Source organism: Brachyhypopomus gauderio, chromosome 14 (assembly GCF_052324685.1).
Source record: "Brachyhypopomus gauderio isolate BG-103 chromosome 14, BGAUD_0.2, whole genome shotgun sequence".
Taxonomy (NCBI): domain Eukaryota; kingdom Metazoa; phylum Chordata; class Actinopteri; order Gymnotiformes; family Hypopomidae; genus Brachyhypopomus; species Brachyhypopomus gauderio.
This window is the reverse complement of record NC_135224.1, coordinates 11,665,047-11,690,104: the sequence shown is the minus strand read 5'-3', so window position 1 is coordinate 11,690,104 and position 25,058 is coordinate 11,665,047. Positions and strand designations below refer to the sequence as shown.

Sequence of the window (25,058 nt, the reverse complement as noted above, 5' to 3'; positions counted from 1 at the left end):
TTATAAGTTTTGATGTCTACCAACTGTTTTTCAAAGGTATAGTGAGACTACATTTCACATTTTCTTCTTTTTATAGAATGACCAATGGTAAGTATTATCTTTTTTGAAGTATACGTGTCCTGAGGACTGTTGTAAGGTGACTGGATATAATGTAATAAGCAATATAATTTGTGAACAGTATATGGACTACTCATGTGTCATGTATGGCTTTGTATGTAAATTTTGTGGTCTCTTTGGGTCAGGATCTTGTTAATGTTTGTACTAGTCCAAACAGCTTGGTTTATGTGATGGAATTGCATGAAATATGTTGGTGTGATCTTGCTGAAGAGAGTTCATGTCTCTCATGTGCTGTGCCCTTGTGCTTTGGAGAGGTCTCGTCTGTGTTGTGAGACATGCCTGCTTAGAGACATGCCCACGATTTTCAACACAGGTGGCTTTAAAACTGGTTATGGTTATGTTGTACAATTAGTAAATATGTGTGTATTTATGTGTGTCATTTAGTTTACCTTGCACTGTGTCTGTTTATGTGACTGTGTTTGTGACTGAAATATTTTATTTTGTACATTATAAAAACAATAATCAAAATGAGGCCGTGCCCTTAGGCTATAGGGATTTTACCATGGCAACGGCACAACAAATTCAAAAGAAATTGTTTCTACATATAAACGCGCCACTCACGCGTTTTTGCAAATTTACAAATTGCTTGTGCCTTTTTTATGAGTTTTGATGTCTACCAACTGTTTTTCACAGGTATAGTGAGACTACATTTCACATTTTCTTCTTTTTATAGAATGACCAATGGTAAGTATTATCTTTTTTGAAGTATACGTGTCCTGAGGACTGTTGTAAGGTGACTGGATATAATGTAATAAGCAATATAATTTGTGAACAGTATATGGACTACTAATGTGACATGTATGGCTTTGTATGTAGATTTTGTGGTCTGTTTGGGTCAGGATCTTGTGAATGTTTGTCCTAACCCAAACAGCTTGGTTTATGTGATGGAATTGCTTGAAATATGTTGGAGGCTGTGATCTTGCTGAAGAGAGTTCATGCCTCTCGTGTGCTGTGCCCTTGTGCTTTGGAGAGGTCTCGTCTGTGTTGTGAGACATGCCTGCTTAGAGACATGCCCACGATTTTCAACACAGGTGGCTTTAAAACTGGTTATGGTTATGTTGTACAATTAGTAAATATGTGTGTATTTATGTGTGTCATTTAGTTTACCTTGCCCTGTGTCTGTTTATGTGACTGAAATATTTTATTTTGTAGATTATAAAAACAATAATCAAAATGAGGCCGTGCCCTTAGGCTATAGGGATTTTACCATGGCAACTGCACAACAAATTCAAAAGAAATTGTTTACATATAAACGCGCCACTCACACGTTTTTGCAAATTTACAAATTGCTTGTGCCTTTTTATGAGTTTTGATGTCTACCAACTGTTTTTCACAGGTATAGTGAGACTACATTTCACATTTTCTTTTTTTTATAGAATGACCAATGGTAAGTATTATCTTTTTTGAAGTATACGTGTCCTAAGGACTGTTGTAAGGTGACTGGATATAATGTAATAAGCAATATAATCTGTGAACAGTATATGGACTACTCATGTGTCATGTATGGCTTTGTATGTAGATTTTGTGGTCTCTTTGGGTCAGGATCTTGTGAATGTTTGTACTAGTCCAAACAGCTTGGTTTATGTGATGGAATTGCATGAAATATGTTGGAGGCTGTGATCTTACTGAAGAGAGTTCATGTCTCTCATGTGCTGTGCCCTTGTGCTTTGGAGAGGTCTCGTCTGTGTTGTGAGACATGCCTGCTTAGAGACATGCCCATGATTTTCAACACAGGTGGCTTTAATCATGGTTATGGTTATGTTGTACAATTAGTAAATATGTGTGTATTTATGTGTTTCATTTAGTTTACCTTGCACTGTGTCTGTTTATGTGACTGTTTATGTGACTGAAATATTTTATTTTGTAGATTATAAAAACAATAATCAAAATGAGGCCGTGCCCTTAGGCTATAGGGATTTTACCATGGCAACGGCACAACAAATTCAAAAGAAATTGTTTCTACATATAAACGCGCCACTCACGCGTTTTTGCAAATTTACAAATTGCTTGTGCCTTTTTTATGAGTTTTGATGTCTACCAACTGTTTTTCACAGGTATAGTGAGACTACATTTCACATTTTCTTCTTTTTATAGAATGACCAATGGTAAGTATTATCTTTTTTGAAGTATACGTGTCCTGAGGACTGTTGTAAGGTGACTGGATATAATGTAATAAGCAATATAATTTGTGAACAGTATATGGACTACTCATGTGACATGTATGGCTTTGTATGTAGATTTTGTGGTCTCTTTGGGTCAGGATCTTGTGAATGTTTGTCCTAACCCAAACAGCTTGGTTTATGTGATGGAATTGCTTGAAATATGTTGGAGGCTGTGATCTTGCTGAAGAGAGTTCATGTCTCTCGTGTGCTGTGCCCTTGTGCTTTGGAGAGGTCTCGTCTGTGTTGTGAGACATGCCTGCTTAGAGACATGCCCACGATTTTCAACACAGGTGGCTTTAAAACTGGTTATGGTTATGTTGTACAATTAGTAAATATGTGTGTATTTATGTGTGGGTCATTTAGTTTACCTTGCCCTGTGTCTGTTTATGTGACTGAAATATTTTATTTTGTAGATTATAAAAACAATAATCAAAATGAGGCCGTGCCCTTAGGCTATAGGGATTTTACCATGGCAACTGCACAACAAATTCAAAAGAAATTGTTTACATATAAACGCGCCACTCACACGTTTTTGCAAATTTACAAATTGCTTGTGCCTTTTTATGAGTTTTGATGTCTACCAACTGTTTTTCACAGGTATAGTGAGACTTCATTTCACATTTTCTTTTTTTAATAGAATGACCAATGGTAAGTATTATCTTTTTTGAAGTATACGTGTCCTGAGGACTGTTGTAATGTGACTGGATATAATGTAATAAGCAATATAATTTGTGAACAGTATATGGACTACTCATGTGTCATGTATGGCTTTGTATGTAGATTTTGTGGTCTCTTTGGGTCAGGATCTTGTGAATGTTTGTACTAGTCCAAACAGCTTGGTTTATGTGATGGAATTGCATGAAATATGTTGGAGGCTGTGATCTTGCTGAAGAGAGTTCATGTCTCTCGTGTGCTGTGCCCTTGTGCTTTGGAGAGGTCTCGTCTGTCTTGTGAGACATGCCTGCTTAGAGACATGCCCACAATTTTCAACACAGGTGGCTTTAAAACTGTTTATGGTTATGTTGTACAGTTAGTAAATATGTGTGTATTTATGTGTTTCATTTAGTTTACCTTGCACTGTGTCTGTTTATGTGACTGTTTATGTGACTGAAATATTTTATTTTGTAGATTATAAAAACAATAATCAAAATGAGGCCGTGCCCTTAGGCTATAGGGATTTTACCATGGCAACGGCACAACAAATTCAAAAGAAATTGTTTCTACAAATAAACGCGCCACTCATGCGTTTTTGAAAATTTACAAATTGCTTGTGCCTTTTTTATAAGTTTTGATGTCTACCAACTGTTTTTCAAAGGTATAGTGAGACTACATTTCACATTTTCTTCTTTTTATAGAATGACCAATGGTAAGTATTATCTTTTTTGAAGTATACGTGTCCTGAGGACTGTTGTAAGGTGACTGGATATAATGTAATAAGCAATATAATTTGTGAACAGTATATGGACTACTCATGTGACATGTATGACTTTGTATGTAGATTTTGTGGTCTCTTTGGGTCAGGATCTTGTGAATGTTTGTCCTAACCCAAACAGCTTGGTTTATGTGATGGAATTGCTTGAAATATGTTGGAGGCTGTGATCTTGCTGAAGAGAGTTCATGTCTCTCGTGTGCTGTGCCCTTGTGCTTTGGAGAGGTCTCGTCTGTGTTGTGAGACATGCCTGCTTAGAGACATGCCCACGATTTTCAACACAGGTGGCTTTAAAACTGGTTATGGTTATGTTGTACAATTAGTAAATATGTGTGTATTTATGTGTGGGTCATTTAGTTTACCTTGCCCTGTGTCTGTTTATGTGACTGAAATATTTTATTTTGTAGATTATAAAAACAATAATCAAAATGAGGCCGTGCCCTTAGGCTATAGGGATTTTACCATGGCAACTGCACAACAAATTCAAAAGAAATTGTTTACATATAAACGCGCCACTCACACGTTTTTGCAAATTTACAAATTGCTTGTGCCTTTTTATGAGTTTTGATGTCTACCAACTGTTTTTCACAGGTATAGTGAGACTTCATTTCACATTTTCTTTTTTTAATAGAATGGCCAATGGTAAGTATTATCTTTTTTGAAGTATACGTGTCCTGAGGACTGTTGTAATGTGACTGGATATAATGTAATAAGCAATATAATTTGTGAACAGTATATGGACTACTCATGTGTCATGTATGGCTTTGTATGTAGATTTTGTGGTCTCTTTGGGTCAGGATCTTGTGAATGTTTGTACTAGTCCAAACAGCTTGGTTTATGTGATGGAATTGCTTGAAATATGTTGGTGTGATCTTGCTGAAGACAGTTCATGTCTCTCGTGTGCTGTGCCCTTGTGCTTTGGAGAGGTCTCGTCTGTGTTGTGAGACATGCCTGCTTAGAGACATGCCCACGATTTTCAACACAGGTGGCTTTAAAACTGGTTATGGTTATGTTGTACAATTAGTAAATATGTGTGTATTTATGTGTGTCATTTAGTTTACCTTGCCCTGTGTCTGTTTATGTGACTGAAATATTTTATTTTGTAGATTATAAAAACAATAATCAAAATGAGGCCGTGCCCTTAGGCTATAGGGATTTTACCATGGCAACGGCACAACAAATTCAAAAGAAATTGTTTCTACATATAAACGCGCCACTCACACGTTTTTGCAAATTTACAAATTGCTTGTGCCTTTTTATGAGTTTTGATGTCTACCAACTGTTTTTCACAGGTATAGTGAGACTACATTTCACATTTTCTTCTTTTTATAGAATGACCAATGGTAAGTATTATCTTTTTTGAAGTATACGTGTCCTAAGGACTGTTGTAAGGTGACTGGATATAATGTAATAAGCAATATAATCTGTGAACAGTATATGGACTACTCATGTGTCATGTATGGCTTTGTATGTAGATTTTGTGGTCTCTTTGGGTCAGGATCTTGTGAATGTTTGTACTAGTCCAAACAGCTTGGTTTATGTGATGGAATTGCATGAAATATGTTGGAGGCTGTGATCTTGCTGAAGAGAGTTCATGTCTCTCATGTGCTGTGCCCTTGTGCTTTGGAGAGGTCTCGTCTGTGTTGTGAGACATGCCTGCTTAGAGACATGCCCATGATTTTCAACACAGGTGGCTTTAATCATGGTTATGGTTATGTTGTACAATTAGTAAATATGTGTGTATTTATGTGTGTCATTTAGTTTACCTTGCCCTGTGTCTGTTTATGCGACTGTTTATGTGACTGAAATATTTTATTTTGTAGGTTATAAAAAGAATAATCAAAACAAGGCTGTGCCCTTGTGCTTTGGAGAGGTCTCATCTGTATTGTGAGACATGCCTGCTTAGAGACATGCCCACGATTTTCAACACAGGTGGCTTTAAAAAAGGTTATGGTTATGTTGTACAATTAGTAAATATGTGTGTATTTATGTGTGTCATTTAGTTTACCTTGCCCTGTGTCTGTTTATGTGACTGTTTATGTGACTGAAATATTTTATTTTGTAGATTATAAAAAGAATAATCAAAATGAGGCCGTGCCCTTGTGCTTTGGAGAGGTCTCATCTGTGTTGTGAGACATGCCTGCTTAGAGACATGCCCACGATTTTCAACACAGGTGGCTTTAAAAAAGGTTGGTTCTAGCACAGACCATAATTCTTTGTAGAATTCTACCAGAAATCCATCTGGTCCCGGAGCTTTATTATTTGGTAGCTGCTCTAGGTCTTCATGTAATTCAGGCAAAGCAAGTCGTGAATCCAGTGCAACAACTTGTTCATTTTCCAGCTTTGGGAGATTTATATTATTAATAAATTCTTCAATAGCTGAATCAGATGGATTAATCTGTGATGCATATAAAGCTTTATAAAACTCTTTAAAAGCTTTATTTGTTGTGGGTCGTGAATAATGTTACCTGTTCTTAATAGAGGAGATAGTTGTTTTTTCCTTATTAAGCTTTAACTGAATAGCAAGGAATTTTTCGGATTTATTGCCATGTTCAAAATTCTGCCAATGCAGCCTTTGCAGTAAAAATTGTGTCTTTTTATTGATTATTTCATCTAATTACAGTTTGAGTTTTCTCAGCTTGTTCAGTGTGTGTTCTTGAGGTGAAGCAGCATGGGCAGCTTCTAAAGATTAAATTTTTTCTTCCAATTCTAATACCTGTGTTTTTTCTGTCTTTTTCTTATGTGTGCAGTAGGATATTATTTTCCCCCGCATTACTGCCTTCCCTGCTTCCCAAAGAACATACGGTGTTCCTGGCAGATCGTTATATTCTAAATATGTTGCCCATTCTTTTTTGATGTAATTAATGAAATTTAAGTAATTATGTATTTAATCTCTAGTTCCTAGTGTGGTTCTTTTCTGTATCAAAGAAAGAGAGACCAGTGCATGATCACTGATAGTAATAGGATGAATACGAGTGTCTGTGACATCTGTCATAATGGAATTGCTAACTAAGAAGTTGTTTAAACGAGAATGTCAGTGGTGTACTGCTGAAAAGAAGGTGTAATCCCGGAGAGTAGGGTGGTGTGAACGCCACGCATCAGAGAGCTCAAAATCGTTCATATATTGCTTTAGGGTGTATACTGCCAGTTCCTTTGACTCACTGCTGTACTGAGCCTGTCGATATCTGGATGAAATACCAAGTTGAAGTCTCCTCCTATTATTAGTTTGGTGTCAGAGTGATCAGAGAGTGCAGTGAAAATATTATGAAAAAAGGAGGGGTCGTCAACATTTGGTCCATATATATTAGCAATGCATAAACACATATTTAGAATGGACAGATTAAGTATTATAAATCTACCATCTAGATCTGTTATATTGTTGCTACTAGAAAAGTTTATCCTTTTGTTAATTAATATGGCCACCCCCTTTGTTTTGAGTTGTAACTGAGTACGAATGTGGGAACTGAGGAGAGGTCAGTGTGTATGTAGGTGTCTTGGACATATGTGTTTCCTGTAGAAAGACAATATCTGCTTGTAAGTCGTTTAGCCGATTAAAAAAATTCAATCTCTTTTCCCTCCAACCAGTTCCACATACATTCCATATGACGAATTTCAGTGAATTCATGTTAAGACTACTTGTTTGAGTGTTGGATGGTTGCTAAAGGTGTGTGTTGCACATCTGTGTTGTATGCCTGTGTTGAATGTTTCGTGTATGTGTCTGCGCTATATGTCTGTGTGAGATTGTGCTGTATGTCTGTGTGTCTGTTTTGTATACCTGCCTGTGTGTGTGTGTGTGTGTGTGTGTGTGTGTGCGCATACAATACATTGTAGTCTTGAAAGTGGGTAAACAAATCGCTGGATGAGTGCAGAAAGAGAAAAGGAGAGGGAAAGGGAAGGGGAAAAGGTGACATGTAAATTGAAAGTGCATATACAACAAAAAGAAGAGTGAACAACTAAGACTTATGACGGAAAACATACGGTACGATGCTAATTAGACTGGCATTAGTTATTTAAACTTAGACATGTCTTATTGTTCTAGGCGAAAAGTAATGTGTCATAAAGAGTTGGCGTCTGTGTCGGTGTTGATACCGTTCACCTGTTTAAAACAGCCATGGTGTTGCGCTTGCGTCGTGGTAAAGTTGACCGTTCACGTAGAGTTTGTCCACTGAGATTACAGCCCGGGAGCCTGGATGAAACTCTTACGGATGGGGAACAAGACCTTGCGTTGCTCCAGGCTTTCTTTGGGGAACAGGTCGTTGATGCTAAAGTTTCAGCTCCCGGCCGTGGCTTTTTAGCAGCTCTTTATGCTTATATGTTCAAACTTAGCCACCATCAGTCTGGGTCTTTGTGCATCCGGCCGCTTCCCCGCCAGGCGGTGAAAACTGTTGTTTTTAACGGTGGCCTCTGAGATTTTCAGGTGAGTTTGTATAAATGATTTTACGGGGTCTTTGTCTGCCTTCTCCGGAATGCCTGCAAATATTAAATTGTCTCTCATGCTACGGGACTTGAGATCGATGACCGTTTCTTTGATTTTTTTGTTTTCTTCTGAGAGTCGGGTCATTCCCTCGCTGAGCAATTTCACCGACTCTCTAAGAACCGTGTTTTCTGCTGCGAGTGCCTCTACTTGCTGCTGGCTGAACTCCACTGACTCACGCAAAGCTTGAGACTCTTGGTGGAGAATTTCCACTAGAGCCAAGCGCGCGTCAAACCTGGACAGTTTGTTGTTTATAGACTCCAGAATATCCGCCGTGCTACAGGTGTGTGGGGAGGCCGCTCCTGGGGAAGCTTCGGCATGGCTCCTCATGGTCGATGGCGTCTTATCTGCTTTGCTCATGATGATTCTATCAAAGCAGTCATCTATATATGTGAATATATTGTCCAAATCTTCGCGGTGCTCCAGAGTGGTTGAGTTCGTTGAGCCTTATTAAGTTTAAAAAACACCTAGAGATGATTATTTATTTTTTAGGTTGTCTTAAATTAAGCTAGCAGGATATAAAGATATTAGCTGGTAAGTTTGTTAGCAGCGGCCTGCCGCCATGTTCAAACGCTTCCGCCTTCTGCCGGTTTGCAGTCTGCCGTGCTATTACCTGCCTCAATAGCAGGATCTGCTATCTGTTTATTGTTGCTGTGGAGGCAATACCCAGCCTCGTCTTGAGATCGCGGTGCGCAATTTCAAAGTAAGAGCGGATAGCGCGATCGAAAAAAATATTTTAAAAATGTATAAAATTTTCAAAACAGCTCGCGGGCCAGAAATAGATGGCGGGCCGCTATTTGAGTATGGGGGTCTATATGGTGTATTGTGTGTATGAGAACACCTCCTTAGGTATGTATACGTGTGTGTGTGTGTGTGTGTGAATGGAGTGTGTATGAGGTGTGTGTGTGTTTGTGTGTGTCTGTGTGGAGGGTGTGGAGTGGGTATGAGAGAGATGTAGGTGTGTGTCTGTGTGGTGTATATGTGTGTATGAGAGATGTGTGTGTGTGTGTGTGTGTGGAGTGTGTATGAGAGAGATGTATGTATGTATGTGTGTCTGTGTATTGTGTTTGTGTGAGATATGTATGTGTGTCTGTGTGGAGTGTGTGTCTATGGTATATATGTGTATGTCTGCTTGGTGTATATGTGTGTTTGTGTGTGGATTGTGTACGAGAGAGATATGTATGTGTATGTCTGTGTGGTGTATATGTGTGTGACTGTGTGGAGAGGGTATGTATGAGAGAGATGTATGTATGTGCACGTGCATGTGTGGGAAGATGGGGGGCAGACATTCAAAAATAACTGTCACTCTGTTTCTGCTTCTCTGAGAGGAGAAGCCTTGTTTAATGTGATTTGCACCCTCCGAACAAACGGTCGTAGTTCGGGACAAATGTAACTTATTGCTTCACCGAAGAGATTGTATGAGAGAGTGCTTGCTGATGATTTTGGTGTAATCGTGTGGGGTTTGACCCAATACTGTCTGATTTATGACAAGTTAAACACAGAGGCAAATTGTGAAAAAGCCAATTCTGATTTTGAGAAATTAACATGGGAGCTAATAGAGCAGTTTTCTGTGCCTAGGGCCAAACAAATGCTCATATCTCTAAAACTAATAGATCAAATGATTTTATATCCCGGTGTGCCAGAAAGGACAAGTTTCTTTCCTGAGAGTGAGTTTGAGGGGGAGGAGTTGGAGGAGGAAGCCGAAGAGGAGGAGAGCTCCCCTCCGTCCATGTACTCGGCCCCCACCGAGTACTACGGCAAGGGTGAGGAAGAAGAGGAAAGTCCTCCTCCTTCCGTGTACTCGGCCCCCACCGAGTACTACGGTGAGGGCGAGGAGGAAGAAGAAAGCCCTCCTCCTTCTGTGTTCTCGGGTGATCCTACCGAGTCAGAGGGAGAGGAAGCGACCCCTCCTCCATCCGAGGCGAGCCCTGCACGGAGGATGATGAATTGAGCCCACCCCCCTCTGAGTACTCTGGTGAGACCATGAGGGGGAAGAGAGGTCCGGTGTAGGATGTTTCTCCCTATCCCTCCTAGGGGAGCGTGATAGACTGTTCCCGGGCAGTGACCCCAGTAGAGCTGCACCCAGCGGAGGGTTTGCGGCAAGGGCGGGAGGTGTACCGCCTATGGCAGTGCCTGCTGCTCCGGGAGGGCTTCCTTTCCTGACAGCCCTCCTACAGGCGCAAAACCTGGCTCCGTTTGTGTGTGTGTGTCTGTGCCTGTGTTTGTGTCCATCCCTGTGTTTCTCCCGAATCCCTTGTTCCCTTTCGTACTGCTGTCTATCAGTGTTCCTGTTTGTGTTTTCGTGAATGTACCGGTGTGTATGTCTAACGCGTTTTCCCCAGGGAGGGTGTCTTCCCAGGGAGGGTGTTCTAGGCTGTTCGTGGCAGGCTCTCCACCGAGGGCGGTCATCTCCCAGATGCAGGACTGAGGGCTCTGGATCGGCTCATAGGTGTGGGTTCGGGGCATTCAGTCCTCTTGGCACCCCGGGACAGGTAGTGCCCTTGGTGGGGGGCTCTGTCACGTTACAGCCCCTGATCCCTTTGCTTGATGGTCCGACAGTAGTCATGTCATCAGACACATGAGGTTGTGGGTCAGTGCAGTCACTGTCACAAGATGTTGAAACCTGACCCTCACTAGGAATCTGCGTAATCCACTCTCTGGTCCTTGCTGCGGTGTCAGTCTGTGCAGGGACCGGTAACACATTCACAACTTCCATTCCATGACTATCGGGCACATCCCTCAAACGCAATGTCACATCAGGTGCATCAGTACAGCCATCGATCTCAACGCATCTGTCAAACTGAGGCAAATGAGATTCCTCCCCACTGAACGATGATTCATCAGTCGCAGCATCACTATTGTCGCTAGCAACAAAGCTCAGTAGACAAGCCCAGTAGACAAGGATGGTGCTGGACAAGGCACTTTCGGTCCATCTCCGATAGGCAGGAAGTTCACATCAGGAGATTCCAATAGACAACTCTCTCGAGGCCAGTAACAGTGTCACGAATCTTGTATGTGTGTGTTCCAGCATTTTTTTCAATAATTGTGTAGACCACGGACTCCCATCTGTCAGCAACTTTACGTTTTCCTCTCTCTCTTATGGGCTACGAGTACTCGGTCACCAACTTCAAGTGTAGCACCTTTGACTCTCTTGTCATACAGCCTAGCCTGTCTGTTCTGCTCTTTACTCACATGCTCCTGAGCAAGTGACATCGCTTTCTTGAATTCCTCAGTGAGTTCTGCTACATACTTGTCATAGTCTGATGTATCATAGTCAGTTAAGACATTCCGGAACATGACATCCACTGGAAGATGGGGAATTCTCCCATACATCAAATAAAATGAGTTTCATGAATTGTGCAATTATACATGAACGTCAGTGTCTGTAATCATCTGGGCCAGCCGATCTTCACCTCTGAAGGCAGAGCTCTTATCATATTGCCTAATGTCCTATTGAAGCATTCTACTGAATGTCTAGACAGACATTCGGAGATATCATGCGCTATCTGTGCTTTGATGACAAGAGCACAAGGGCTGCCCGCCTTGCAACTGATAAATTTGCTATGATCTCTACATTTATTTGTAGATTTGTTATGTTCACCATAGCCTGCAATTCACTAACATACACAACTTTTAGACATTAAAACTTGAAATGGTATAACATTGAGTATACAAATAAACTTGCTTTGGCTCAGTCTACGAGCTTCAATTTGGTACTTGGGTATTGAACAAGCTTTCTGTGGATGTAGGGGTGGAAGGCTCCAGCGCAGTCTGTTGCATTAGCAAGACAAAAGATGTTAACGCTTCACAGTGGGGGGTGCAGGCCAGTGGGTTAGTGGTGTGCCGTACGAACATGATAATATAGTGACTTATATGCCATCAGAATAACACACAGACAAATAAGCAGAGGTGGGGACTCGAGTCACATGACTTGGACTCGAGTCAGACTCGAGTCATTAATATTAAGACTTTTGACTTGACTTGAAAAAATATTCAGTGACTTAGACTTGACTTGGACTTTTACACCAATAACTTGGGACTTGAATTGGACTTGAACCTGTTTACTTGCAAAGACTTTTTTTTTTCAAAATTTTAAAACGCATATTAATATTTATAAAGTGCGCCCCATTAATTTAATTTCCGTCCTTCTGACGCAGACCGGCGTTACACCAGATTCTGTGACCGTCGAGTTTTGTGACCACAGGGGGTGCTATGTCACAGTTTCTGTTCAGAGGCACAAACGCTTTACGAATGCTACGTAAACTGATGCACTTTCTTTACTCGTTTTGTTGACATATGTTTATATTTACATTTATCGTCTCTTAATTACATAAATGTACTTAAACAAGATTTACCATTCCCTCACCATTGCAGCCAACAAAGAAATCATGAATGGGATGTACAGGTGAGCCTTTTTAACTGGGGTCACCAATTCTGACGGCAGCCATCAGAATGTGACCCCACTGAATCTCCAGGTAACAATAGTAGCCTACACCGTGACCCCACAATAACAGAAAACAATGAAAAAGTAACCCTAACCTTTTATTAGTCTATATTTAAACATTTTATCCAAATGTTTAGAATAACCATTCGTAATGACAGCATCTTGCTTTCGATGAAGCTTGCTATTTTCGTGTAAAATGATGTAACGAAACATTCTTGTTTAGGTACATTTATGTAATTAAGAGAAGATAAAATGTAAATGATCTGTCATCTTTTGGCTGGCGGACACCAACAAAACGAGTAAAGAAACGCATCAGCGTAGCATTCGTAAAGCTTTGGTGCCTGTAAAAAAAAAGACTCAAAAGGACTTGAAATTCCAAGTTTCAGACTTGGGACTTGACTTGACGGTTGCTTGTCTTGACTCGAGACTTGACTTGAGTTGACTGTCTTTGCTTGAGACTTGACTCGGGACTTGAGGATAAAGACTTGGACTTACTTGAGACTTGCAAAACACTGACTTGGTCCCACCTCTGCAAATAAGCAAACTATTACACTAACCAAGCAAACTATTACACTAACCAAGAAACAAAACTGAAACTATATTTTGCATTTACGTTTTCACACAATCCAGGAAATGCAATATGAAACTAAACAAAACTGACAATGGGGAAGCTACTGAGAACAAGGTCACAAGGCACTGATTCTAAAAGGTTATTTAGTCACATTAATTTGTTAACATATTGACTTTACGTGCAAATGTCACCATTATGAATATTTTGCAAAGCAGTAGGACAGGTGCTCAGGTGCTCAAAGTGATAATCAATGGTGTGTCGGTGGTGCTCCGTAGAAAAAAGAGTCAGCAATGAAAACAGTGGTAACAGGCAACACACCTAGGGTAAATAGGTAGAGTAAAAGGTCCTTTATTATAAAAATGGACCTACCGTATCAATGCCTACCAGTTTCGGTGACCAATTCACCTTCAACAGGGCAGTAAAGTAATGGCAAGTAACAAAATTCACAGAGCTTATAAAGCACAAACAAGATGATGATATCATCTGTGATGTCCAATCTGAGGGCACCTTCCTCCCAGGACCGTACCATCTGACTGAAAAAAAGGGGGGAGAGTGGAACCGGCCTAAATCTAAAAGAAACAAAGCATGCTGCAAGACAAAAAAGGGAGTGATTGACAGATTACAAGAAACACTTTAAATCTACCTCATCATTGAGGCCAGGATATTTGTCAGCTTGAAGCCTAATAATCCATCTGGTTTCTATTTGTGCCAATTTTCTAAGGTGGTCTCCCTCTCTAACCAGGGGGGCCACTTGTTCAATACCGATAATGCTGATGGCATGAGTGGTTCCTGCTGAGGCGAGAGAGAGGTGTTTAGCCATAGCGTAATCCGTATTCTTATTTCTTATGGCATACTTATGATCCCACAAACGATCACGTAGCCGTCTTTTAGTCTGCCCCACATAAAAAACACCGCAAGTGCATTTCAAAAGATAAATGATAAAACAAGAATTACAGTTAATAAACTGTCGAATCTGATACTCTCTCCCTGTGGTGTGTTTTAAAAGATTTCCACTGTTCTACCTCATTACAGTGATTACATTTGAAGCATTTAAAACAACCTGTCGGTTTTGAGAGCCAAGATATAGTATTGTTTGCATTGAAATGACTGTGAACAAGCTTGTCCTTCAAATTAGGAGCTCTTCGAAAAATGCATCTGGGGGTGGAGTGGTGTAAGGGAGGAATCTGCTTTATTGATTTCCCAATTGTTCATAATAATCCTTTTGAATTTGTAGGATAATGTGTTGTAGGTGGAGATAAAATTGATATTCATCCCATTTTCAACATTAGGTTTACGGTCTGTGGTTAAAAGGTCTCTCCTACACTGTAAAAAAATCCTAACGGTAAACGACTGGCAGCAGCGGCTGCCAAACAAAAACTAATTTTAAAGTGAAAAACCCTGATTTAAATTAAGTGGAAAAACAATAAATTTACAGAAAAATTCATTAAACATTCTGCAGAGAAATACCATTATTTTACAGATTATTCCTGGATTATTATGATTTAGCACTTTTAATAAAGTGACAGCACTAATATTTTTGCAGAGAAATATCGTTATTTTACAACTTTTCCCTGAATTATTACAATTAAGCACTTTCAATAAAGTGACAGCACTAATAGTTTTGTAGAGAAATACCTTTATTTTACAACTTTTCCCTGAATTAGTACAATTAAGCACTTTCAATAAAGTGACAGCAGAAAAAGTTCTGCAGAGAAATACCGTAATTTTACAGATTTTTCCTGTCCATATTCATCATGACTTCCAGGACAAACTCAAATGTGGAATGCAAACTGCAGTTATTTTATACAAATGAAAAAGTATATTATACCAATGTTGAGCACCTCAATGTCCTCTATCATCACTTTTAATCATTTAAATCCCCAGGATTGTACTCAGTGTCTTTCTCTATCACCAATATCAGTAGCCTGAACACAACTACAAACACATAACACTGATGTGACATGAAAGATACACTCCTTCTCATTTACATGTAGGGCATTTAGCAGACACTCTTATCCAGAGCGCCTTACGAAGTGTTTTGCCATCTGTTCACAGAATTCTAAATAGTACATAGATAGGTCAGAACTCAAGATACCCTCGAACCAGAATACTACTACACTACAGAAATCAATGCAAATACCTAGAAGTACACAAAAACATAGGCTAAATATTGCTAAACTACAGAAATTAAAATGGATACCTACAAGAAATGCAAATTCACATAGGTACTATATCATACAACAGAAACAACTATGACCAGTGCTTGAGATTTAGTCTGTTCTACAGATGACCCTTTTTTTCAGTCAGATGGTACGGTCCTGGGAGGAAGGTGCCCTCAGATTGGACATCACAGATGACATCATCATCTTGTTTGTGCTTTATAAGCTCTGTGAATTTTGTTACTTGCCATTACTTTACTGCCCTGTTGAAGGTGAATTGGTCACCGAAACCGGTAGGCATCGAAACGGCAGGTCCATTTTTATAATAAAGGACCTTTTACTCTACCTATTTACCCTGGGTGTGTTGCCTGTTACCACTGTTTTCATTACGAATATTTTGTTTGGGCGGCTCATTCTTCCTTTTGTGCAAAACGCCATCTAGCGTTAATTATGTGTCAGCGCTGTCAGTGTGTAAAGACTCAGCGGTCTTTTAACCACCCGAGGCGCTGTTTAACACTAGAAGCGCCGCGCCTCATTTACATACTTATACCTAGAAGCGCGGAGGGCCGGTCATCTGACCGCTTTCACCACCTCCTACTAGCACACAACTGACTTAGAGCGGGTCCAGTGATGAGTAGCTCTCTCTCAGATGAATGTACAGCAACTGGACTGTGGGCTTAAAAAGGTGAAACACGTGATAAGGCACAGGTGTTAGTAGTGCAGTGATTGGGACCTAGAGAGTGGTTTAGTGCTAGAGAGAGTGTGCAGAGTGGGTGTGTGTGTGGGTGCACGCGCCCTCTGGCCTCCTCACCGTGACACAAGAGTGTGACTCTTTAGGGCCAACCTCAGTTATATTTAGACATTCTTTTTCCACTCCACATTTTTGGTGTTACCTAGGCTCTCCTAATCTCTGCAATACACTTTTATGTGAAGAAGCTGAAGAAATGCTGACCATTCGATTCATTTTGCTCCTTTCCTCAGTTAGTAAGTAAATATTATGTATTCTAACTGTTTTGGAACATATATGTGACACCAATGACATTGACATCTAGTTTGTTTTATACTTATTTCCAGATCTCGGCAGTACCAAAAAAGGCTTTCATCAAAACAGCACTCTAGTGTATGTTAATGAGGGGGACAATATCACAATTACTTGCATTTATCAACGTGACACGTACATGCATTTCTCATGGTACAAGCATAATTTTAGTCACAAGCCTGAACTCATCGCAACTATCTACAAGTATGATGAGAAAGCCACATTCTATGACGGATTCAAGAATAATACTCGTTTTACCTTGGTGAATATAAATGATGGAAATCAGCTGGTGATAACAGATTTAGAAGTCTCCGACTCTGCTACATATTACTGTGGAAAAGCTATGTCTAACTTACTGAAATTTGGGGAAGGAACAAAACTCATTGTAAAAGGTAATTTCTGTTCATGTTAGCTATATTTAAATATTTTCAATTATTATTATTCAATTATTGTACTGTATTAACATTGTATGTATAAATTCTTATTGACTTTTTTTAGCTTCACAGTACCACAGTCTATATGTTCTCCAGAAGCCTGTGCTGGAAGCAGTTCAACCAGGAAACCCCGTAACTCTGCAGTGTACGGTCTTCGCTGAGAGCTGTGCAGGAGCTCATGGTGTCTACTGGTTTAGACATGGCTCAGGAGAATCTCATCCAGGAATTATTTACACTCATGGAAATAGCATTGGTCAGCGTGAGATGAGCTCTGATGCTGGCCTTCCTACACAGAGCTGTATGTACGAGCTCTCAATGCAGAACCTCAGCTTCTCTGATGCTGGAACTTACTACTGTGCTGTGTCTGTATGTGGAGAGATTATTTTTGGAAATGGAGCTAAACTGGATATTAAAGGTAAATTACTGAGTCCATCTCTACAAAATGCTTTTTAAATGTATTCTAGATTCCTGTGGATGGTATTTTGTATTTGTTTTTTTCCAGACCTTAATACATCTTGGAATTTAACTACACTTGCTTTGGGAACATCAAACATAATTTGTGTTTGTGTGATTGTTATACTTGGAATACTGTTACGCAAACACTGGCAAAAAAGTAAGTCTTAAACATCAAATTGTACATTTTTCGAGGACTTGTAAAACACATTTTATTGGCTTCCTAGACCACACTTTTAATAAAAAAAACATATTACTTGTCTTCACCAGGTGCTGCTTATACTACTCAGCCGAATCAGGTAAAATGGCTGGTCTATTTATTTAATATTAGCTCTGATATTTTGAAATTTATACAGTAAAATTACTAGGACTTTTAAATACTTTGCTTTTTAGACAGTATGTATTTTTCAAATGTTAATATTTGTACCTGTTCAGAAAGGTTCACTCTCTCACTTACTCCCATCAATTTACTGAAAACGATTAGCGAGCAGCTAGAAATACATCACTTACAAATTTACAAAATGTTACCATTTATAACCTAGGAATAAAAAATATTCATGTCACCTCAAACTAAATTTTATTAAATTTACCTATATACAAAAATAGCTGTCTTAAGCATCTCATCTTTGATGAGATACTTTCACTCGCGGCGGCGAGTTGGTCACTCACAAAAGTATAACTAGCTTTATAGGGGAGACACGTAAAGACATAGCTAAAAAGGAGAGCTCTTATGTGATTTAGGAATGTGGATCTTGTGTTTAAGTTGTGTATGATGAGGCTCAACTGATGGAGAAGCCTCTCGCTGCAGCCTGCAGGAAGGCGGAGTTGGACATCCAACCCCGCCCACATCCAACTCCACCCTCTTCTCAAGACCGAAGCCACGCCCATGTTACGTTCGAAACTCGGACTGTTTTTGCTCCCAGTAAACAGAACTGCAAGAACTATTTACGTGTGTTTTATAAGTGTTTTAAGTGCAGAAGTGCATTTTAAGTGCATTTTCAAGTACTTTAGCCTAAATTCCAGCACTTTTCAAATCTGAAACACAATACAGCATTAAAATTGGTCAGGTAAATGTTCCTTCCCCTGTGTTTGAGGGGTGTTTCTTTATACTACCACATATCGTTTCAGGAGGACACTGCAAAGATTGTGACGCGCGCGAGGTGTGCGGAGTCGCGCGGAGTTGCGCGCTACGGTCACTCACAAAAGTATAACTAGCTTTATAGGGGAGACACGGAAAGACATAGCTAAAAAGGAGAGCTCTTATGTGATTTAGGAATGTGGATCTTGTGTTTAAAAATGTCTTTTATAGAATTATTTGTTCAATTAATTGGTTCAACGCAGACAGATTTCTTCATAACTTATAATTAGTAGGCTTGAAAGTTACCGGATCGAGGCAGACAGTTCCCAGAACGCACCCTTCAAAATGAAAGAGTTCCCGGATCCTGTTCCGGCAGGATCCGGCTCAAAATAAGCCCTGATTACACCCCTTCTCCATTACCAACATTACCAACATACCCCTTCTCTATCACCAACATTATCAGTAAACATTACCATTTTAATTGTGTACTTATAGTAGCAGTGTTGCCAACTCTCACGCATTGAGCGTGAGACACACGTATTTGACCGTCTTCACACGCTCTCGCGCCACACATCCGATTTCTCACGCCGAAAAAAATCTAGTTTATTTACCTCTGATCTACATCTATTATTTGAGTTACTAGTTCGCTCTGGCGCCAACCACCGGCGATCGATCTATCGCGATATAATACTTAATTTGTGTCCATTTTACATCCCCCCGTCAACATTTTACGTTCGCCACCCAATAAATAAAAATAAGGAATAACATACGTGGAACGATACACAAAGTAAACGAGGTATGTGTAAATTAAGCGCAAAGACGTGTCTCTTGAACACTTGTGAGTTATTATGCATATTTTCAAGTACCACACAGTTATTCTCGAATGAAGAAGTAGTGGGTTGGCGCACGACAGAGCATTAGAGGGTGGAGTTGGATGTGGGCGGGGTTGGATGTCCAACTCTGCCTTCCTGCAGGCTGCAGCGAGACATACTTGGAGGCTCAGGGATTCCGTGTCATACAGCGCCGTGCTCAGGGTCCTAGTGCCTGTAGAATGAATGGCCCGATTAACGTAATTTAAAAACCAGGACATTTCCACAGTTTTAAAAAATATCCCGGGACGCCCGGGACAGGATGTGAAATACGGACATGTCCCGGGAAATACGGACGTTTGGTCACCCTACTATATAGTGCACTAGTTCTGAACATAGAGAAACATTTCATACAGGTAACATGTGACAGCACTTTTCTGTCTTCTTGCACAAAGAAAGACACTTACACAGCTATCTGTGTCTTTCCCCCTGTATCACAGAAAAGTCAGCGGCCTGTAAAACCCAAATAGGGCAATTGTGGTTTTAAATGTCTGACCAATTTCTGGTTTTGTAGACTGGATGACATGGTCTTGAATGACCATTTAAAGTTTGGCTGTACATCAACAGCAGTACATTAAGCAATGAGCAGACAGTAGGATAGGTCTGAAATGGTTATTCATCTTAACAGTTCCAATATTTTGTTCCTTTTTAGAATCAGAATATTTCAATGATAAAAAGTAATATAGCATGAGCAAAAATAATGTAAATAAACTGCTGGTTAAAGCTGGTTTATCTGTTTATTATAAATATATGTTGTACAAATTGAGATGTATGTCAGATATGCTCATTAGAAATAAAATCTGAATAATATTGATAAATAATGTAATAATTGATAAATAATCATTATTTATATTATAAAATTTACACACACACACACACACACACACTAATCTTCAAGTTTCTTCTTCATGTATTTTTCAGGCTGAAGATGCTGTGAATTATGCATCCTTAAGTTTTGCTCAGAGACCACATACCTCTAGAAGAACTGTAGAAACAACAAATCAACATCACTCATTGTATTCACAGGTTAAAATACACCAACAACACTGAAAAATTTGCCCAAAGGTTAGTTGGGCTGGGGCAGAATGGGGTTTGCTGAAAACATTTATAGATGTATTACAAAATAGATGTATTCAGTACAAACATGCACTGAAGCAAACTTTAGAAAGTACTTCACAATTATAAGTTTTATCAATTAATAGCCTTCTGAAGCACCATGGGGAAACCGGGACATATGTAATTTTCACTATGTACAAGTTTAGACAACTGTCAGTTGTTTCTTTTTCTCTTTCTGTTAGGGGAAAATGTTGTAAATATTTATAGTTTGTTTGCATATTCGTCGCCAGTTTTAATTGGCATCTTGCGCTCAGGTCATGTTGGCATATACCAGCCGCTTCTGGATCTGTCACGTGTAGCTCCACTCCACTCCACCCAAGTCTGTTGTGTCTTTGATTTGTTTCTCCATGTGTTCATGTTTGGTTTTTCCCTTGTGTTCCCTTACCACACCTCTTGTCATCATCAACCCATGCTTCTAGTTTAGTCCCCTTGTTAAGTCCTGTATTTAAACCCTGTGCTGTGGTTTCCTGGTTGTCTGTCATTGAAATGTTTGTAAGTACTGTGCGTTCATCATTGTGTTCACTTGTATATTCCCATTGCTTTTCTCGTACCTATGCTGTCTGCCCATTTTGTACATTGTGGTTTGAGTTTTGTTATTCCCTTGTGTTGTAGTTCCCTAGTACTTACCCGGTTAGCATGTTATTGTTTTCTGTCAGCTGTGTTCGTCGATGTTTGATGCTGTTTACTGTTACCGTGTTTGGTTTAATCATCACCCTCATCTCTCTGTCCACATTGTTAATTAAATGGATTAACTCCTGCACTTGCGTCCAGCCTGTCGTGCCTGATTGTTACAAAATGACCGACCAAGACATGAAGCCGCAGGAGAATCGCTCCATATGTAGCCTGCCTTCTCCCACAAATGACGTGGATGTTCTTGAGCAGCTGAGCTATTTACAGACTTTCTTAGCTCAGGATCAGATGGGGAAACCCACAGCACTGCCCTCATTAACCCGGTGGCAGGAGGAATATGATTGTGAGAGTAGCACTGCAGATAACTTTGTCCTGTAGTGTAATTTGTACTTTCAGTTTTTTAATGTGCCTGATACCACCCAAAAAATGTCTAGCTGTATTTAAGAAATCCTTGTTAAAAGGAAGGGCAATAAAATGGGCAGATATATGTAGGGCCGAACGCTGGGTCACTACAATAAATCAATGTAGCCAACTACGCCACCTAGGGTTTTAAGAGCCTAGGAACTCTAAATTAAGTTAAACCGTCAAGGTGTTCAAGTTTACCACTTGCAGGTTCTTTAAATCTGGGGGTGAGCAATTCCAGACAACAACATAAATTATGTAAGAAATAACAATTTATTTAAAACACACAATAAAGAAATGGAAACTCAAAAGTCAGAAATTGGAAATGCTGCAGCAACCCATTAAATTAAATCATAAAAAGTACAACTTTACCCAACATCAGGCTACACGGCAGACAGCTTAATGTACGACTGAGATGCAGTAGTTATGACTCAAACACAATAATAAAAACATCCCGAGGATGAGAACGGCCGTCGCCAGAACACAGTCACTCCGAGCAGACGGAAGGGTAACCGTAGTACAGGGCGATTCTTAGGTCAGCGCCATCTCAGCTTCGTCCGACCGAGGGTCCCACAAGACACAGCAACCGCCCACTGTGATGACAAACACCAAGAGCAGTACTCCGACCAACACAACTCGCCTTTAATTCAAAGCTTAGACGTCTAGCTTCCACCCCAAATAAATGAACAATACCCACGATTGACCCAGGAGCGGATACCACCAACTCCCAGGGTGAGCGATTCAAGCCTGGTTGGATTAGCAGCGTCCGCTTCGGCTCCTAGCAGCCTCGGCGTCTCGGCCCGCTTGACACTCTCGTGGCGGTGCTGGGACTGCCGTCGTACAGCCCCTCGATGCCTTTACCCAAGGCTGTCGGAATGACGGTAGCTTCCTGTTCGAGCCCAGTACCATCGTGCAGCCAGGTTATCCCCATCCGTATGCGTCTCACGCTGCTCTCGTATGCCGCTCGCCGGCCCCTTGTTTTGCCAATGTTTCACCCGCGTATTTTATCCAACAAACGAGTGCATGCTCCACCCTACGGCAATGCCATTGGTTGTCCGTTTTATCCAGGAGTCCTATGAATCGCTACCGAGTTGTCCATCAAGCCATTTAAATAGGAACCTTCTAATGGGGAAAAATTGTCCTATGAGCGCAGACAATAGTACACCAGGTGGAAACACACTGCAAATAAACACCAAAAAACATAATCCAAATAAATGCACAACAAAAATCCACACATCAAAATAACCCAAAAATACACCCAATTTCCTCATGTCTGACATATAGTTGTCACGGGCAAGGGTGAGGCAGGTTGCAGAGATGAGTATAATTCTGAATATGTGTTTATTTAGATGAAATAGCATCTAGCACTATATATACTCAACATGCAGACACATTAGAAGTCACAAAGATGAGCATGGCACAAGACTACCACACACAATATATACTCAATACATAACGAGCACTGCATGTAACACGTTAGACTACCAAGACAGCATAAGGGCTCCAAGCATCGAGCCCTTATAACCTACCAAGCTGACCTCATCAGCTGTGTGGGGAGGGTTGGAGGACTGAGGGAAGGAGCTGGAACACTGCAGTTGTCTCCCCCAGATGCTGTGACTGCACCACAAGCAGCTGTAGCGCTCCCCAGTGTCTCCACAGATGCAGCACCTCCACGGCTGCAGTGTCTCCAATCACCTTGCGATGGCACCTCTTCATCTGCAGCGCTCCCCGGCGATGCCCTGAGACAGCACATCATGTTTCTGCAACCTGGAACCTCCATTTCCCATGACCCGCCAATGTCTCGCCAAGTATCTCACGTTTGTAGCATGTCAATGGCAGTAGCATATGTCATATGGCATCGGTATCTTATGTTTGGGTGACATTGGCACAAATCAATGGCATCAACATTTATTTTAAACTTGCTCTAATTTGCTCTAAAGTTATCTTGCCTCCCGTGTTCATATGTAGAGTTTGGGTTAGTTCTGTCTTTGGAAGAGATTCATACAAATTCTACAGTAGCGCAAAAAGACTGGCGAGCGAGCACACCTGTCCAAGTTCAGGAAGGCCTTGATTAGTTCAAGCAGGCCCTTTGACAGTCTTGCAATGACGTAATCGCAGTGGCACCGCCCGTGAGCGAGGGCCTCACACGCTGTCGATTCGCGAGGTCGTGCACCTCTCGAATTTTGTAACTTCGCGCGCGCAATGAACAAAGTCATGTTTGCAGGGTCCATACACCTTTATAAGGTGGAATTAAAGCACTTGTACGTCACTTTCAAGGTCCATTTCAATATTTCTCAGCACGTTAAACTTAATTAGGTTAAATATTTATACATATACTCGAAATTATTCTAAATAATTTGCTTTTTATCAAGGGAAATACCACGGGAATTACACAGGGCTGGGTAGCAAGACTGTAGGGGTGGATGTGGACTATAAAGGTGGATGATATTCAAAAGTGTACTCCAGCATAACTGTGCACTGTGTTTTATTAACTCACTCTATACTTTTTAACGAATCAGACAAATTACCGTATTTTACGGACTATACGGCGCACCGTATTATAAGGCGCAGTCTGAATTACGGGCTCTATTTCTGTATTTGATACACGTATAAGGCGCACCATACTATAAGGCGCAGGCTCAATTACGGACTCTTTCTGTACGGCACCGTATTATTCTGTACGGCGCCGTATTATAAAGGCACATGCTATAACATACGGTCTACAAGAAAAGTAAAGGACGCGAAACGGTGATTTTTAATTGAAGTTTTTTTAATTGAACTTTACTATTTGACAAAACACATTATTTTTACTCACTCTTCTCCCACAAATCCATCAAAGTCCTCGTCCTCTGTGTCGGAATTAAAAAGCTGCGCAATTTCTCTAACGAGCAGTCCAGGTTCCCGCTCATCATTGTCTGAGTCGGTCTCATCGCCAAGCGGCTGTTTAGCAATGATGCCGGCTTTCGCGAAAGCTCGGACAACAGTTAAATCAGAAATCTTAGCCCAGGCATCCACAATCCATTCACAGACGGTGGCGTAACTCGCCCGCCGCTGCCTCCCAGTTTTAGTAAACGTGTGTTCGCCGTCTATCATCCATTGCTCCCACGCCGCTCGCAACTTTACTTTAAAAGCCCTGTTAACGCCAATGTCCAGCGGTTGGAGTTCTTTAGTTAAACCTCCCGGAATGACGGCAAGCTCCGAATGAATTTTTTTTACATGGCTTTTAATGTTGTCCGTGAGATGAGCGCGCATGGAGTCACAGATCAGCAGGGACGGTGATGTGTGGAAAAAACCACCCGGTCTCTTTGCATACACCTCTCTCAGCCACTCTCCCATTTTCTCCTCATCCATCCAGCCCTTTTGGTTTGCCTTAACTATTATTCCGGCAGGAAACTTTTCTTTCGGCAGCGTCTTCCTCTTGAAAATGACCATAGGCGGTAGTTTCTGTCCATTACCGTGACAGCCAAGAACAATGGTGAACGCTGACCTCTCATGCCCCGTGGTACGTATCGATACCGTGCTGGTCCCCTTTTTCTCCACAGTATGGTTCACGGGAATGTCGAAAGTGAGGGGGACCTCGTCCATGTTGGTGATGTGGCTGGGTTGGATCTTTTTCTCCGTAATCCTTTTATGACAGTATGCACGGAAAACGGCCAGCTGTTCTTCGTAATCTGCTGGCAG

At 40.7% G+C, this 25,058-nt stretch overlaps 1 protein-coding gene across 1 annotated transcript; it reads left to right on the top strand.

Annotated features, from left to right (window-relative positions):
• The first annotated feature begins 16,153 nt into the window (after positions 1-16,153).
• LOC143475081 (signal-regulatory protein beta-2-like) lies at positions 16,154-21,057 on the top strand. The gene is made up of 6 exons (XM_076972809.1): positions 16,154-16,340; positions 16,431-16,787; positions 16,894-17,244; positions 17,332-17,442; positions 17,553-17,581; positions 20,151-21,057. Exons 1-6 carry the CDS (start codon positions 16,301-16,303, stop codon positions 20,277-20,279), a joined length of 1,017 nt encoding a protein of 338 aa, XP_076828924.1. The 5' UTR covers positions 16,154-16,300; the 3' UTR covers positions 20,280-21,057.
• Positions 21,058-25,058: the final 4,001 nt, after the last annotated feature.

What these genes read in the sequence shown, in the direction of transcription:
- LOC143475081 (XM_076972809.1), top strand. Translation starts at nt 16,301, where the DNA reads ATGCTGACCATTCGATTCATTTTGCTCCTTTCCTCAGTTA. An exon ending in AACAAAACTCATTGTAAAAG is followed by an intron (nt 16,788 to 16,893) that starts GTAATTTCTGTT and finishes GACTTTTTTTAG; the next exon opens with CTTCACAGTACCACAGTCTA. An exon ending in ATACTACTCAGCCGAATCAG is followed by an intron (nt 17,582 to 20,150) that starts GTAAAATGGCTG and finishes TGTATTTTTCAG; the next exon opens with GCTGAAGATGCTGTGAATTA.